The 14,246-nt window shown below is 50.3% G+C and overlaps 1 protein-coding gene across 1 annotated transcript; it reads right to left on the bottom strand.

The window, feature by feature from the left end:
• Nucleotides 1-2,532: 2,532 nt before the first annotated feature.
• On the bottom strand, nucleotides 2,533-12,147 carry LOC144273487 (duodenase-1-like). The gene is made up of 5 exons (XM_077832096.1): nucleotides 11,955-12,147; nucleotides 10,827-10,971; nucleotides 8,554-8,689; nucleotides 8,066-8,320; nucleotides 2,533-3,898 (listed from the first exon to the last, which is right to left on the bottom strand). The coding sequence occupies exons 1-5, from the start codon at nucleotides 12,145-12,147 to the stop codon at nucleotides 3,752-3,754; spliced, it is 876 nt and encodes a 291-aa protein (XP_077688222.1). The 3' UTR covers nucleotides 2,533-3,751.
• Between the last annotated feature and the right edge of the window lie 2,099 nt (nucleotides 12,148-14,246).

Raw genomic sequence — 14,246 nt, forward strand, 5'->3', positions numbered from 1 at the left:
TTGTTGTTAACATACCTGAAGAAACCCTTCTTGTTACTCTTAACATCTCTTGCTAGCTGCAACTCCAGGTGTGATTTGGCCTTCCTGATTTCACTCCTGCAAGCCAGAGCAATATTTTTATACTCATCCCTGGTCATTTGTCCAATCTTGCACTTCTTGTAAGCTTCTTTTTTGTATTTAAGAGCAGCAAGGATTTCACTGTTAAGCCAAGCTAATCGCCTGCCATATTTACTATTCTTTCTACACATCGGGATGGTTTGTCCCTGTAACCTCAAGAAGGATTCTTTAAAATACAGCCAGCTCTCCTGGACTCCTTTCCCCCTCATGTTATTCTCCAAGGGGATCTTGCCCATCAGTTCCCTGAGGGAGTCAAAGTCTGCTTTTCTGAAGTCCAGGGTCTGTATTCTGCTGCTCTCCTTTCTTCCTTGTGTTAGGATCCTGAACTCGACCATTTCATGGTCACTGCCTCCCAGGTTCCCATCCACTTTTGCTTCCCCTACTAATTCTTCCCTGTGTGTGAGCAGCAGGTCAAGAAGAGCTCTGCCACTAGTTGGTTCATCCAGCACTTGCACCAGGAAATTGTCCCCTACATTTTCCAAAAACTTCCTGGATTCCTGGGGAAGGTTTGTAAAAATCCTCACCAATTTGCATAGGTGACCACAGACCCAAACCCTTGGATCTTAGAACAATGAAAAAGCATTCAGTTTCCTTACAAGAAGACTTTTAATAGAAGTAAAAAAGAATCATCTCTGTAAAATCAGGATGGTAAATACCTTACAGGGTAATTAGATTCAAAACATAGAGAATCCCTCTAGGCAAAACCTTAAGTTACAAAAACGACACACAGACAGGAATATTCATTCTATTCAGCACAGCTATTTTCTCAGCCATCTAAAGAAATCATAATCTAACACATACCTAGCTAGATGATTTACTAAGTTCTAAGACTCCATTCCTGTTCTGTCCCTGGCAAAAGCATCATACAGACAGACACAGACCCTTTGTTTTTCTCCCTTCCAGCTTTTGAAAGTATCTTGCCTCCTCATTGGTCATTTGGTCAGGTGCCAGCGAGGTTACCTTTAGCTTCTTAACCCTTTACAGGTGAGAGTTTTTTTCCTTTGGCCAGGAGGGATTTTAAAGGGGTTTACCCTTCCTTTTATATTAATGACAACCGTGAAGGTGGGAAGGTTTCTATCACATGGATGCTGAGCTGTTCGTAGAGTGGAGAGATGACGGCCAGTGGAGACCATCAGACCATCTCCTCTGCCCCCCGCTCCCATACAGTGTGGGCCAGAGCGCCCAGCCCAGGGGATCTGAATGACATTGCCTGGGAGTTGGACATTCAAATCCCTTTAGTGGCTGGGCCAGCATCAGGCTCGGAGATGCTTCTGCCAAGGCCTGGGCTGGATTCTTCATCCCTGGTGACGTGTAACGCAAGCTGGGACATTTCTCTAACAGCTCTGTTCTAGTTCAAGCCAGGATTAGCTCAGGGCTGTCCCAGTGCCATGGCTATGCAGGGGTCAGACGGGACCAGCACCGTGGTCCCTTCCGGCCTTGGAATGGACGAATCTATCGAAGGAACGTGGGTCTCTTATTGCAGTGGATCGGGGTGGAGGGACCCAGGATATCTGCAGGCAGCTCTGGGAATCTCTGTCATCCCTCTGGCTCAGACAAATCTGGTCTTTATTCAGCCAGGGATCAGGAACATGGCATTGCTCGGTACTGGGGAGCACTGGCCAGCAATGCCCCTGTTAACAGGTGGAGAGAGAGCCAGACGGAGGGGAGTGTGGAGACACACAGATCAATTCCATCTGTATCTGCTTTTCAGCTACTGGATTTGGGTGTCAGGGTGGGGGTTGGGCATAATTCCAGCCCTTTAGGTGTTACAGCCCCACAACCTGTAACCAGAGACCTACCCTGCCTGAGTGGAGTCAGCGCTTGCCCTAGACGACATGGGTCAGCAGGGAACTCAGTGCTGGAGACATTGGTATCAGATCTGTACTGATTCCAGAGTATACAAGACAGGAAGTGAAATTTACAAGCAGTGTGGTGGAGGAGTTTGGGGAGGCCGCAGGTCCTAGAACCATCGGACTGAGGTGCTGCAAGTTGTGGCGAAGCAGTGTGGCCTAGTCGCGAGACCACTGGCCCGCAGCTCAGGATACCTGGGTTCTGTTCCCAGCTCTGCAGCTGGGTAACCTTGGGCAAGTCATGGCCCCTCTCCATGCCTCAGTTTTCCCATCTGGGGCTAATGAGCCCAACCACCTTTGTAAAGTGCTTGGAGATCTGCTGATGGGAAGAGCTAGGGGCCCAGATCCACAAAGATATTTAGGCTCCTGGTGATTTCAATGGGAGTTTTGCACCTAAACACTTCTGTGGATCTGGGCCTAGATGTTCATATTTAGTTCCAATTTTGCTAATTGCTCAACCCAGCTTCCCTGCATCCTGCCCACCGCTCCATTATCCTTACCCAACCCTGGTTCACTCACACACGCAAAGTCCAATCTACAGGCCAGTAATGGAAAAGGCAGCATGAATTGTTCAAACAAGACTGTTTTTATTCAAAAATGGCTTTTTTCCCCTCAAACAACCATCCGTTTTCAATATTTTCCAAATATTTGGAAATACACAATTCTTCATTTTGTCCCAATCTATGCTTTCCAGGTTCCCAGGATTTTGGTTTTACCAACCTCCAGTTAGTATCAGGTAATATATAATAAATAATTAAATATTTGTGGGGCGGGGAGAGGAAAAAAGAAAAGGAAATACTGAAAACAAATAAAAGTCAGGTCTGGCTCAAACTGTGCGAAACAAAACATTCGAAATTTCATATGTTTTCATGCAATTGTTTCAATGTTCTATTGTCATGGGCTGTTTAATTTGACTCGCCACGCTTCGTGGTGATAGGTTGCCCACCTAAGCCACATGGCCCCATTCCTGCTCTCTGGTTGGATGAAAGAAAGTTTTTAAGCCAGCCAATGACACACTGCCGCTAGGAATTTTGATGGTGGAAAACTCCTGAAGAATGGATTAGGTATAAAAATGATCAGCATTTGTAGAGGGTCTATAAAATTCAATAGAAAAAAATTTTACCCTTGCTCCAGAATCCCCTCTGCTGAAGTAAAACCCTGTACACATGGGGGAATTCTAATGACTCAGGAGGAAAGTTTTTCACCAAATATTGTTCTGCGGGTAATGGGGCATTTGGATCGGACAGACACAACACAAATGGAGAGATACAGGGACAGAAGCAAGTCAGACACAAAGTAAAAAGCCAGGCAGAAACAACCTGGAAGCAAAGAAATATGGCCCTGAGAGACAGCTAAGAGAAGAAGCTTTTTGGGCACAGAGATGGAGATGCAGGCTGGAGATGCAGGCTTGGGACAGTGAACAGAGTTGCTGTCTGCTGCTGTTTGATTCCAACTGTGTTCAGGGAAAGAGGACTTGGGATATTCCTTGTAAATAAATAGATCACAGCAAAGGAAATACCAGACTGCATCATCAATTTCTGCTTCCAACTGGAACACCCTCAGGGTCCCAAACATTGACTAGCCACTTGGGGTGAAAAAAACATAGAATGAAATTTCAAACATCGATGGGGTATTTCTAGCCACAAAAGGATTTCAGGACTGAGCCATTCGTAGCATTTCTCTAACACTAGGAAAAAATACTCTGATCTAAAGCACCGCGGGGGTTCCACACAGGCACATTGCCCAGTATGGCAATATTTGCCCTTTAAAGGGGAGCGTCTCCTTTAACGCAGCTTCTGCAGAGTTTCGTTGATCCAGGGGATGAATTTGGAGATTCTTGTGTATATGCTGGGGGGGCGTCCGTCCGGATCTCCATTGGAAACAATGCCCTGGACCACCCCGTTGCACACCAGGGGCCCGCCGGAATCACCCTGCCAATAAGGAGAATAACATCAGTGACTGACATTACCCAGCCCAGCCTGTCCTGCGGAGATCTCAGACTGCATGTGGTACAGGTGTTTTCTGCAGCTGAAGGCCCAGCCCTTTCCACCACACAGAACAGTCCTCTCAATGGGTGGTCAGAGAGAGAAATATAGAGCTGGACAGAATGATGTAACCGTGGAAAAGGTAGTTCCTACAATACTGAAATTTTCCACAGCAAACAATCAATTTTCAATTTTTGCTTTAGGCAAATTGAAAGGAAATATTTCATTTTGGGTCAGTTCCACCTGAATCAGAATATTTCAGTTTTTTAAAATGAACTCAAACATTTAGTTTGGAATCAGTTCAACAAAATATTAAACTGCTTTTTCCTATCTGTGCATTGCCTTTCCAGAGTAGTAGTTCAGGTCTGTATTCTCTCCTAAGGGGTTGGCTCCCTTGAGGACTACATCTCCCAGCTCCCAACCTGGAGTTGCCTCTGATTGAATGTTCAGGGCATCAAGGGAATCACCTGACTCAGTGCATTGTAGGAGTTGTAGTCCAGACAGGGCCTACATAAGGGAAAACAGAGGCCTGAACTACAGCTTCCAGAAGGCAATGTGCTGATAAGGAACTGGAGTTTAATGTTGAACTCACTTGAAATGAAGCATTTCAGGTCAGGTCAGCAAACCAAAATCCTAGAATTATAGAAATGTCAGCCTGGAAGTGACCTTGAGAGGTCACCTAGTCTACCCCTTTTCACTGAGGCTGGACCAAATAAACCTAGACCATCCCTGACAGGTATCTTGCCAACCTGGGCTTAAAAACTTCCAATGATGGGGATTCTGCAACCTCCCTAGTTAACCTGTTCCAGACCTTAATGACCCTGAGAGTTAGAAAGTTTTTCCGAATACAGTAACTCCTCGCTTAACGTTGTAGTTATGTTCCTGAAAAATGCGATTTTAAGCGAAATGATGTTAAGCAAATCAAATTTCCCCATAAGAATTACTGTAAATGGGGGGGTTAGGATCCAGGGAAATTTTTTTCACCAGACAAAAGACTATATTATATATATGCACAGATAGTATAAGTTTTAAACAAACAATTTAATACTGGTACACAGTGATGATGATTGTGAAGCTTGGTTGAGGTGGTGAAGTCAGAGGGTGGGATACTTCCCAGGGGTTGCCTTGCTGCTAAATGATGAACTAGCACTTGGCTGAGCCCTCAAGGGTTAACACATTGTTGTTAATGTAGCCTCACACTCTACAAGGCAGCATGAATGGAGGGAGGGGAGACAGCATGGCAGACAGAGACAGAGACAGAGACACACACCCTGTGGGTGAGAGAGAGATGTACATTGCCCCTTTAAGTACGCTGACCCTACTCTAAGCACATTGCCTTTTTAAGTAGATCAGCAAGCTGAGACAGCAGCTGCTGCCAGGAACCTCCTTCCGTCCTGAGCCCTGTCGTGTGTCCTGCTCTATGGAAGATGGGGTAAGAGGGGTGCAGAAGCAGGGGGGAGGGGGACATCCTGATATTAGCTCCCCTCTTCCCCCCCACCCTGCACAGCAAGCAGGAGGCTCCAGGGAGCAGCTACAAGGCAGAGGGCAGGAGCAGCACATGGCAGTGTGGGGAGGGACAGCTGAACTGCCGGCAATTGATAGCCTGCTGGGCGGCTGCCCCACAGGGAACTTAGGGGAGCGGGGAGCTGATGGGGGGCTGGCGGCCCACCCTGGTTCCAAGCCCCCACCAGCTCGCTGCAACGGGCTGCTCTTCCTGCAAGCAGTGGACAAAGCAGGCTGCTGCCAAATGACGTTATAAGGGAGCATTGCACAGCTTTAAACGAGCATGTTCCCTAACTGATCAGCAATGAAACAACATTAACCGGGACGACTTTAAGTGAGGAGTTACTGTATCCAACATTAATCTCCCTTGCTGCAGATTAAGTCCATTACTCCTTGTCCCACCTTCAGTGGACATGGAGAATGTTTGGTCACTGTCCTCTTTAGAACAGCCCTTAGCATATCATAGAACCATAGAATCTCAGGGTTGGAAGGGACCTCAGGAGGTCATCTAGTCCAACCCCCTGCTCAAAGCAGGACCAACCCCCAACTAAATCATATTTGAAGATGGTTATCACATCCCCCCTCCAGCCTCATCTTCCCTAGCCTAAACATGCCCAATTCTTTAGCCTTTCCTCCTAGGTCAGCTGTTCTAAACCTCTGATCATTTTGTTGTTGTTTCTCTCCTCTGGATGCTCTCCAGTTTGTTCACATGGGAGCAGGGGTGAAGTGGGCCGGTACCGGCCAGTACGGTGTAGCGGCAAAAAGCCGGTACCGGCCTGTATGGAGCCAACGTTAAAGCGCTGCCACAGCAGTGCTTTAACGTCACTTCCCCTTTTGCCCCCACTCCGGGCTGCTGCCGGGGGGCAGGGCGGGGGTGAGGGGGGCAAAAAGGGAAGCTGCCCCAGAGCTGGCGATTTAAAAGGGCCCGGGGCTCCCAGCCATTGCCGCTGCTACCACAGCAGCAGCCTGAGCCCCGGGCCCTTTTAAATCACTGCCAGAGCCCCGGACGGCGCAGGCCAGGCAGTGCGGATGGGCTGGCTGGGGGAGGCTGACCCCCAGCCCCTCCCCTTCAGCCTGAGGCCCAGCCCCTTCCAGGGGCCCGGAGCTGGTCCCCTGCACCGGTAAGTGTTTCATATTACTTTCACCCCTGCATGGAAGGAAACATTTCAATCTGTTCACATCTCAGCATGTTTCATTTCCCTTTAAAATGTTGCAATGAAACATTTTGACTTTTCTGAATCAAACCAGATTTTGGAATTTCTGCTCTGCCAAAAATGTTGAAATCTCAACTCTTCCTCAAAAACAAAGATTGAAATGTTGCCATTTCCTGTGAGATGGGAACACTGATTCTCCCTCAGCTCCAGTGACATCCTGGCCCTATGGATGTCAATAGCAAAGCTCCCATCCACATGTATGGGGCCAGGATTTCACCAGGGTCCTGTCTGTTGGGTGGCCTCAAGGTTGAGTTCACCAGTAGAGCCTCCAGGGAAGGTGAAGAGTAGAGACATGAGAACATGTGGTGGTGGTGGGGGGTCCCCATGTTTTATTAACATTTTCCCTAGAACATGTTTAAAAAAATCAAAGCCCAAAAATGTCTACTCATGAGGCATCATGGGAGTTGTATTTCAGGGGCCTCATGCCATTATGGGAACACAGGATTGGAAGGGGCGTACTGGGTCATGCAGTCCAGTTCCTGCTATCCCAGGCAGCCCTGTCATATCATCCCATCCATAAACTTATTAAGCTCTGTCTGCATCCTTGTTAGGTTGTTCCCCTTGCCCACAACTGCTGCCGTTGGAGGTTGTTCCAGAACCTCCCACCTCTGATGGTTAGAAACCTTCTCCTCATCTCCAGGCTCCATTGATCCCTGCCCCATTTATCCCCATTTGATTTTTCCTGTAGCTTCCACAGCTCGTCTCCCTCCCTGCTGTCCACCCCTCTGCCCACCCCGATGTATTTGTAGAGCAATCAGACCCTGCTCAGCCTGTGTTTTAGGCTAACATAGCTCAGTATTTTACTCCCCTCTCATGAGACTGGCTCTCCATTCCCCCGACCGTCCCACCAGCCCTTCTCGGCACCTGGTCCAGCCGGAATCCCTCTTTTTGGGACAGGGCTGCCCAGAACTCTGCACCGGATTCCAGCTGAGCTCTGCCCGGTGCCTTCTCTGCTGGCATTAAACCCTCCCTCTCTACTGGAGACACCTGAACTGCTCCATCCCAGGATCACATGGGCCTTTCTCCTGGAGGCCCGTAGTCACCCTGCAATTGACAGACACACCCAGGTCTCCCTTCCGCTCTGTTGCTTCGAGCTCATGAGCCCTCAGCTCAGAGCAGCAATTTTCTTGTTTCTTGTCCCTACGTGCATGAGCCCATGTTAAATTTCAGCCCATTTCTACCAGCACCTTGCACAAGGGCACTAACACCGGAGATACCTCTCTGGAGACGTCCTAGATACTGGTTTCCCTGGGTGGGCTGCATCTCCCATGACGCACTATGGGCTCCCTTTGGGAAGTGGAGCATGGAAGGGGCATGGCCATACTGGTTTCCACCAGCTCCTTCCCCTGGAGCAGCTTGCTGCACCCCCAGTGGCTCTGGGCCGGGGGGTATTTACCTGGAAGGCTGATTTCTTGGCGTGCGGGCTGCCGGCACACAGCATGGTGGTGGGGTCATAATGCCGGTACCGCTCTCCGCACAGCCCGTCCGACACCACCTCCTGCTCCGCCTCCTGCAGCCTGTCGGTGGTGGTGTTCACTCCGGTCCGACCCCACCCGGCCACGCTGCACTCGGAGCCTGGGCTGACGTGGTGATCGGCCTCCGGCAGGGGGATGGGCATCACCCACTCGGTCAGCTCCGCGCTGCGCCATAGCTGCCATGGAGAGGAGAGAGAGAGAATGAACCCGGATCAGCGCCGGGACTGGGGCTGGGAAGGGGCAGCACCACCCGGCCAGAGCATGGATGTGAGTCCAGGGAGTGAGTGTGAGGTCACTGGGGGCTGGCTGATGGGATGGGGGTGGTACCTGCAGCAGTGTGAGGTCACTGGGGGCCGGCTGATGGGATGGGGGTGGTACCCTAGCAGAATGAGGTCACTGGTGGTGGTACCTTCAGCAGCATGATGTCATTATCAAAGTTCTCATTGCTGAAGTCAGGGTGCTGGATCCAGCGACGGGCCCGGATCCGTTGCCAGTTCTGTCCTGGCTTCATGAAGTCTTGGACTCCCAGGTAGACAAAGATATTGCTGGAAACGAGAAGGAGAGAATATGGGGGCGTTAGTGCCCTTTGGACAGTGAGGTCGGGCCATCACAGCCCCTCGAATAGGGACACCAACCCTGCACCTGGCCTGTGTAAATTTCTATCTATAGTTGTGCAACTGAGTAACACAGAGACCCTCTTATGCACCTACATGTGGATGGACTTCCTCCTTCTCCCCTCTTGTTGGCTAAAGAGACCCCAAAAGACTGACCAATGGACTGTTCTCCTGTTCAGAGTGACCCATTATCCAGTTCTTGTGTCCATGATTAAAAAAGGATGTTGATAAATTGGGGAAGGATCAGAGAAGAGCCACGAGAATGATTAAAAGATTGGAAAACCTGCCTTATACTGACAGGTTTCAGAGTAACAGCCGTGTTAGTCTGTATTCGCAAAAAGAAAAGGAGTACTTGTGGCACCTTAGAGACTAACCAATTTATTGTAGCTCATGAAAGCTCATGCTCAAATAAATTGGTTAGTCTCTAAGGTGCCACAAGTACTCCTTTTCTTTTTGCCTTATCCTGAGAAACTCAAGATCAATTGGTTTCTAATTTAGAGGGACTATAAAGGATTCTGTTTGTTTTTCTTTCTCAATTATTGTTTCATGGTATGAATTATTAACAGGGACTGTAACTAACCATTGGGAGAATTTACCAAAGGTCATCATGGATTCTGATTCACTGACAATTTTTAAACAAGACTGGATTTTTTAAAGATCGGCTGTAGATCAAAAGGAATTATTTGGGAGACATTTTCTGGTCTGTGTTATACAGGAGGTCGCACAAGGTGATCACAATGATCTTGTAATCTCTGAATCATTGAACTGCATACGGCAGAAGAAGGAAAATACCCATCAGAAGGTGTAAGGACCTTACCTGGGTATAACTTTGAAATATTAAAAGAAATTTCTTAAAGGGGGAGAATCCCAGACGCCTTGGCTGGGCCGACACAGAAATAAGGTCGCTGGAGTGAATGAAACATACAAATAAGAAAAGGATCAAATAATATTTTATGCACTGTCGCCATCTACTGGGTATGGATGGAAGTAGGAAGAAGCCCAAATCTGCAAATGATCCTGGAGAGAGAGGTCATTATGTGAGATGAAAGAGCTTGCTGAGTGCCTCAGAGAAGATGCTGAAGTCCAGAAGGGTTCCCGGACACTTGGCCCAGCACCTCTGCACAGCCCCTTCCCTCCTCCAGGGTTAGCAGGACATGAGAAGTAGTGGTGAGACTTGATGGCAGAGATTGAATCTCTTCATCTTTCTTTAACCTCAGTATCTGGGTGTTCCCCTGTTGTCTCTGCTCTCGGCCTAGAGAGACCTCAAGGAACCATAACTTGGATTTTAACTAAGCTACGCTCTATGCCTGTTTCTCCTTCGTCAGTCCAAATCAACAGCCTACGACAACCTCCAACAAACAACTTGAGGCAACTGCTTTTGATGCTTTAAACTAGTGTCCCCCCTCCAAACTAGAACTATCAGGGACCACATTCACAGAGCACCTTAAGGCAAAGTGCAACTTTAGCGCATGGAGAATTAATGACAGTGTGAGAAACGTGCTAGAGACATGAAAGTATTGATGGCTGATGATCGTAAGTGAATGTAGTAGGAAATCCTGGGGATTGGATCAGTCTCTGGTGCAACAGCTGAGCCCCAGCGCTGATCTACATCAATTGCTTACAAGGTTGTTGGGTTTGGCAGGGCTCAGATCCCCAAAAGGCAATTATGGGATTTCTTGATTGGTTAAGAAAAACCAAGTGCCTGGGTTTGTGAGGTGATGACAAGGGAAAAGACCAGAGAAGAAGCCACATTTCAACTGAGTGAAGTGACTCAATCACAGGGATTTGAATACAAAGGTCAGCTGGGATATTCACCATGCTAGTTTGGTGGGTTTGGGCTTTAAAATCTAACAGGCACCCATGAAAATTCATAATTTTCACATCCCATAAACGTCTAGTCTTTGGGGCAACATATTTCCAGCTCTGATCCTGCCCCAGGGTGGGGGACTGGCTGGCTCGGTGGATGGGGAATGGGAGAGGGCCTTTCCCCTCTAGGGGCACCAGCCCCAATCCAGCCACAGGGCAGGTGACCAGCTGGCTCAGGGGTGCGGGATGGCATGTTTCTTACCCCAGGTTGCAGTTACAATGAGCCGCCGTCACCACCACGTCCTCCTGGATCAGGAACCCTCCGCAGCTTCCCATTGACCCGATTTGCACGTAGGCCATGTAGGGTCTGGAGCCGAGCGGGGCTTCCTGGCCCCTGATGACCCGATCTGGAGAAAGACAGGGAGGGGTTCAAAAGGGAGTCTGGAGAGTGGGACCAAGAGCCCAGTGCAACGCAGATCCTAATCCATCAGCGCCACCCCTTGCTGGCCTGGATCAGCCCCTTGCCCACCTCCAGCCCGGCCTCCCCCTGGATCATCCCCCCAGCCTGGTGTCTACCCATACATGTACCCAGTGTAATCCACATATTCCCACGTGGACATGTCCATCCATCCATCCATCCATCCATCCATCCATCCCTAATCCCACACCAAGCCATCCATTCATCTGTCTGTGGGGCTGCCCCAGGCCATCTCCCCACGCAGAGAAGTAGGCCAGGGATTCCCTAGCATTCTCCAGCCCCATTGCCCCCTCTCCTGACACCTACCTGAGCCTGAGGGCTAATCCCAAACTCTGCCCCTGATGTGGGCTGCTTAGCCCTGGTCTCCCTAATCTCACCACTAGAACTGGGCAAATTTTTCTAAGCAATTGGTAAATTTGCCAAAAAATGCAACTTTGGGGCATCAGAAGAACCTGCAAATTCCGGTGGAATTCTGAGGATTTATTTTGACTACCAAAAAAGGAAATTTTTTTCTGGAAAAAGGAGGCAACTTTAGTTCTTGGCATTGGGAAACAAAACAGCTCACCTTTTTCTTTTGAAATTTTGATTTGTTTAGAAATGGAGTGAATTATTTTTGAAAACAGCGGGAAAAAAACCCTCTAAAACAACCTGAAATCAAATGAAAAAACACCCCCAAAGTGTTGTTGGGATTGAAGTAAGCACATGAAAGCAAATGAAAAAGAAAAAACAATTGGTTCTGGATCAACTTTTTTAGTGAGAAAAAACAAATAAAATCATTTTTGGGTTGAACCCAATTTCCCCCAGATTTTATATTTCAGCCCCTGAACCAAAAACTCAGCGATTCGCTCAGCCCCACTCTGACCATTAGCCCCCCAGGGCTGGGAAATCAACCAGTTACTCCGCTCAACTCACCAGCATGAAGCCTCCAGGGCAGGAGAAAGGCTGCAGCCACTGGGAGAAAGGCCGTGGGGAGCAGGAGCAGCAGCATCCTTGGTACAAATCCAGGGGCTGGGTCTGGTGGGTCTGTCTCAGCCCCAGGGTTTATATAGAGCGGGTGGTAGAGAGGGGACCCTGGGAAGAGGTGATCCGGGAAGTGCAGGGTCATGGACCCAGCTACCAAGAAATGCCCCATCAGCGATGTGTCAGGGGTGGAGATTCCCCAAGAGGAAACGCCTGCATGGGGGGGGCGGGGGTTTCCTTCCTGCACTGGTGCCCTCCCTGCCATTGGCTGGGGCCATGGATAACGCTGCTTTCTTCCTGCCCCTGGCTGGGACAGAGCCAGCGCTGAGGCCTCCCAGCTGCAGATGGCAGAATCCCCCCTGGTCTGTTCTTCCCCTGGATACCTGTGTAAGGGAACTGTTGCCCCCTTACTAACATTCATGGGGGTGTTTTAGTTGCTAGCTCTCAGTACTAAAAAGGGGGAAGGGTCGATGGGGAATCAGGACCCTGAGACTGACAGCCCCCAGGTATAATGGGGAGAGGCCAGTGCTCCAGGTCAGCCTGAATCACAGGGCGAGCAGGCTATTCAGGGAGTCAGGAGGCCAGGGAGGTCCCGTTCTCTGTGTGAGCTGGATTTGCCTGGGTCAGACAGAGTGGGGCTGAGCTAACGAGAAAGCAGGGGCCTGAGCTGAGCTGGGGAGCAGAGCTGGGCCAGATCCAGAGAGAGCAGACCCTGTCCTGGGAGCAGAGCTGCAGCCCCAAAGCCAGCATAGCCCAGAGAGAACAGACTTGCCCTGGGAGCAGAGCTGCAGCAACCAGAGCCAGAGGGGCCAGAAAAGCAGCCCAGGAAGCAGGTCCGTGCTGGGAGCAGAGTCACAGAAGCAGCCTGCAGAGCAGACCTGTCCTGGGAGCAGAGCTGCAGCAACCAGAGCCAGGGAAGCAGCCCAGGGAGCTGGAGGCAGAGCAGCAGCCGTGCAGAGACCGAGTGGTGCAGCTGGGGCTGGAGCAGTCCGGAGCTGGGTGCGGTGAGCAGCTGGGGAGAGCGAGGGGGACCCTGGGCAGCAGGCCCAGCACAGGGAGACGCCTCAGCCAAGAGGCTCTGCAGGCCAGGCTTGGATCGTAACCCCGACAGGGCGGGGGCGACACAGGGCAGAAGGGTCCTGCCACTTAGAGCCTGAGAGCGTGTGGCCACCACCAGAGCAAGTGTCCAACCCAGAGCATCCCTGCAGCACAACCAGGGCCTGAGCAGGAGGCCTGGGGCTTACAAGAAACAGACTGTGAACTGCCCTGACATCCAGAGACACTGTTTGTGATGTTCCCTGCCACAGAGCGGGTTGATGTGTTTCCTTTAACCTTTCCCATTTTTCCTGATTCTTTTTAAAATTAATTGTTGATTAAATAACTTGCATTTGCTTTAACTTGTATGTAATGGTCAGTGGGTCAGAGAAGTGCCCAGTGCAGAGAGAGTACCCCGGAGTGGGGACACCCTAGCCCCTGTCCTAGGTGATCACAGCAGGGTTGGGGGTCGAGCCCCCCAGGAATCCTGGGCCCAGCCTTGTTGGGGTTACGAGGACTCTGCCAGACAGGAGAGTGGAAGGGGAGTCCTCAAGGGCAGGGAGACCAATGGGTAAAGGAAGTGGGAGCGAGGACTCAGATCCTTTCGCTAGCCCACTTCACCAGGGTAGTGCAGAAGCCAGGAAAGTTCCCCACAATAGCGGGACTATTCCCCCGCTTACACCTGGATCCATAGATGTTCGTGCCCTCCTGAGAAACCCCAGCCAGAGAAGCTCACCGAGCTCCCCTGGATTGAGCCCGGTCACTGGTGTTTGACGAACGCCTCTTCCAGCAAGGCAGCAAAGCTGGGTCTGCTGCCACCTGGAGATGGAGGAACCCCCCTGCTCTGTGGAGCTGGTTCCCCTGGTGAATCCCCTTCCCTGTCACATACTGGGGCCTCCTTTCCCATTGGATTTGATCAGGCTCCAACTCCCCCTGTTAGATCTTGCTCTGCCTTTCCCTTCTGGATTGAAGAGCCCCCAGCACCCGGCTTTGTCTCCCCGCGAAGGTCCTTGTGCCCTGAGCGCTGGCATCTCGCCACAGACTTATGGAGAGGCCAAACAGAGCGAGTGCTTTCAGTCTCTTCCTGCCAGGTGTTTTCTCCAGCCCTCCAGTCATTTGCCTGGCGCCATCCTGCCCCATCTCCAGTTTGGTGCCAGCCCTTTTAAAGTGCGCAGCCCTGAACTGGGCGCAGGATCCCTGGATCCCCCG

This window comes from Eretmochelys imbricata, chromosome 13 (genome assembly GCF_965152235.1).
Source record: "Eretmochelys imbricata isolate rEreImb1 chromosome 13, rEreImb1.hap1, whole genome shotgun sequence".
NCBI lineage: Eukaryota > Metazoa > Chordata > Testudines > Cheloniidae > Eretmochelys > Eretmochelys imbricata.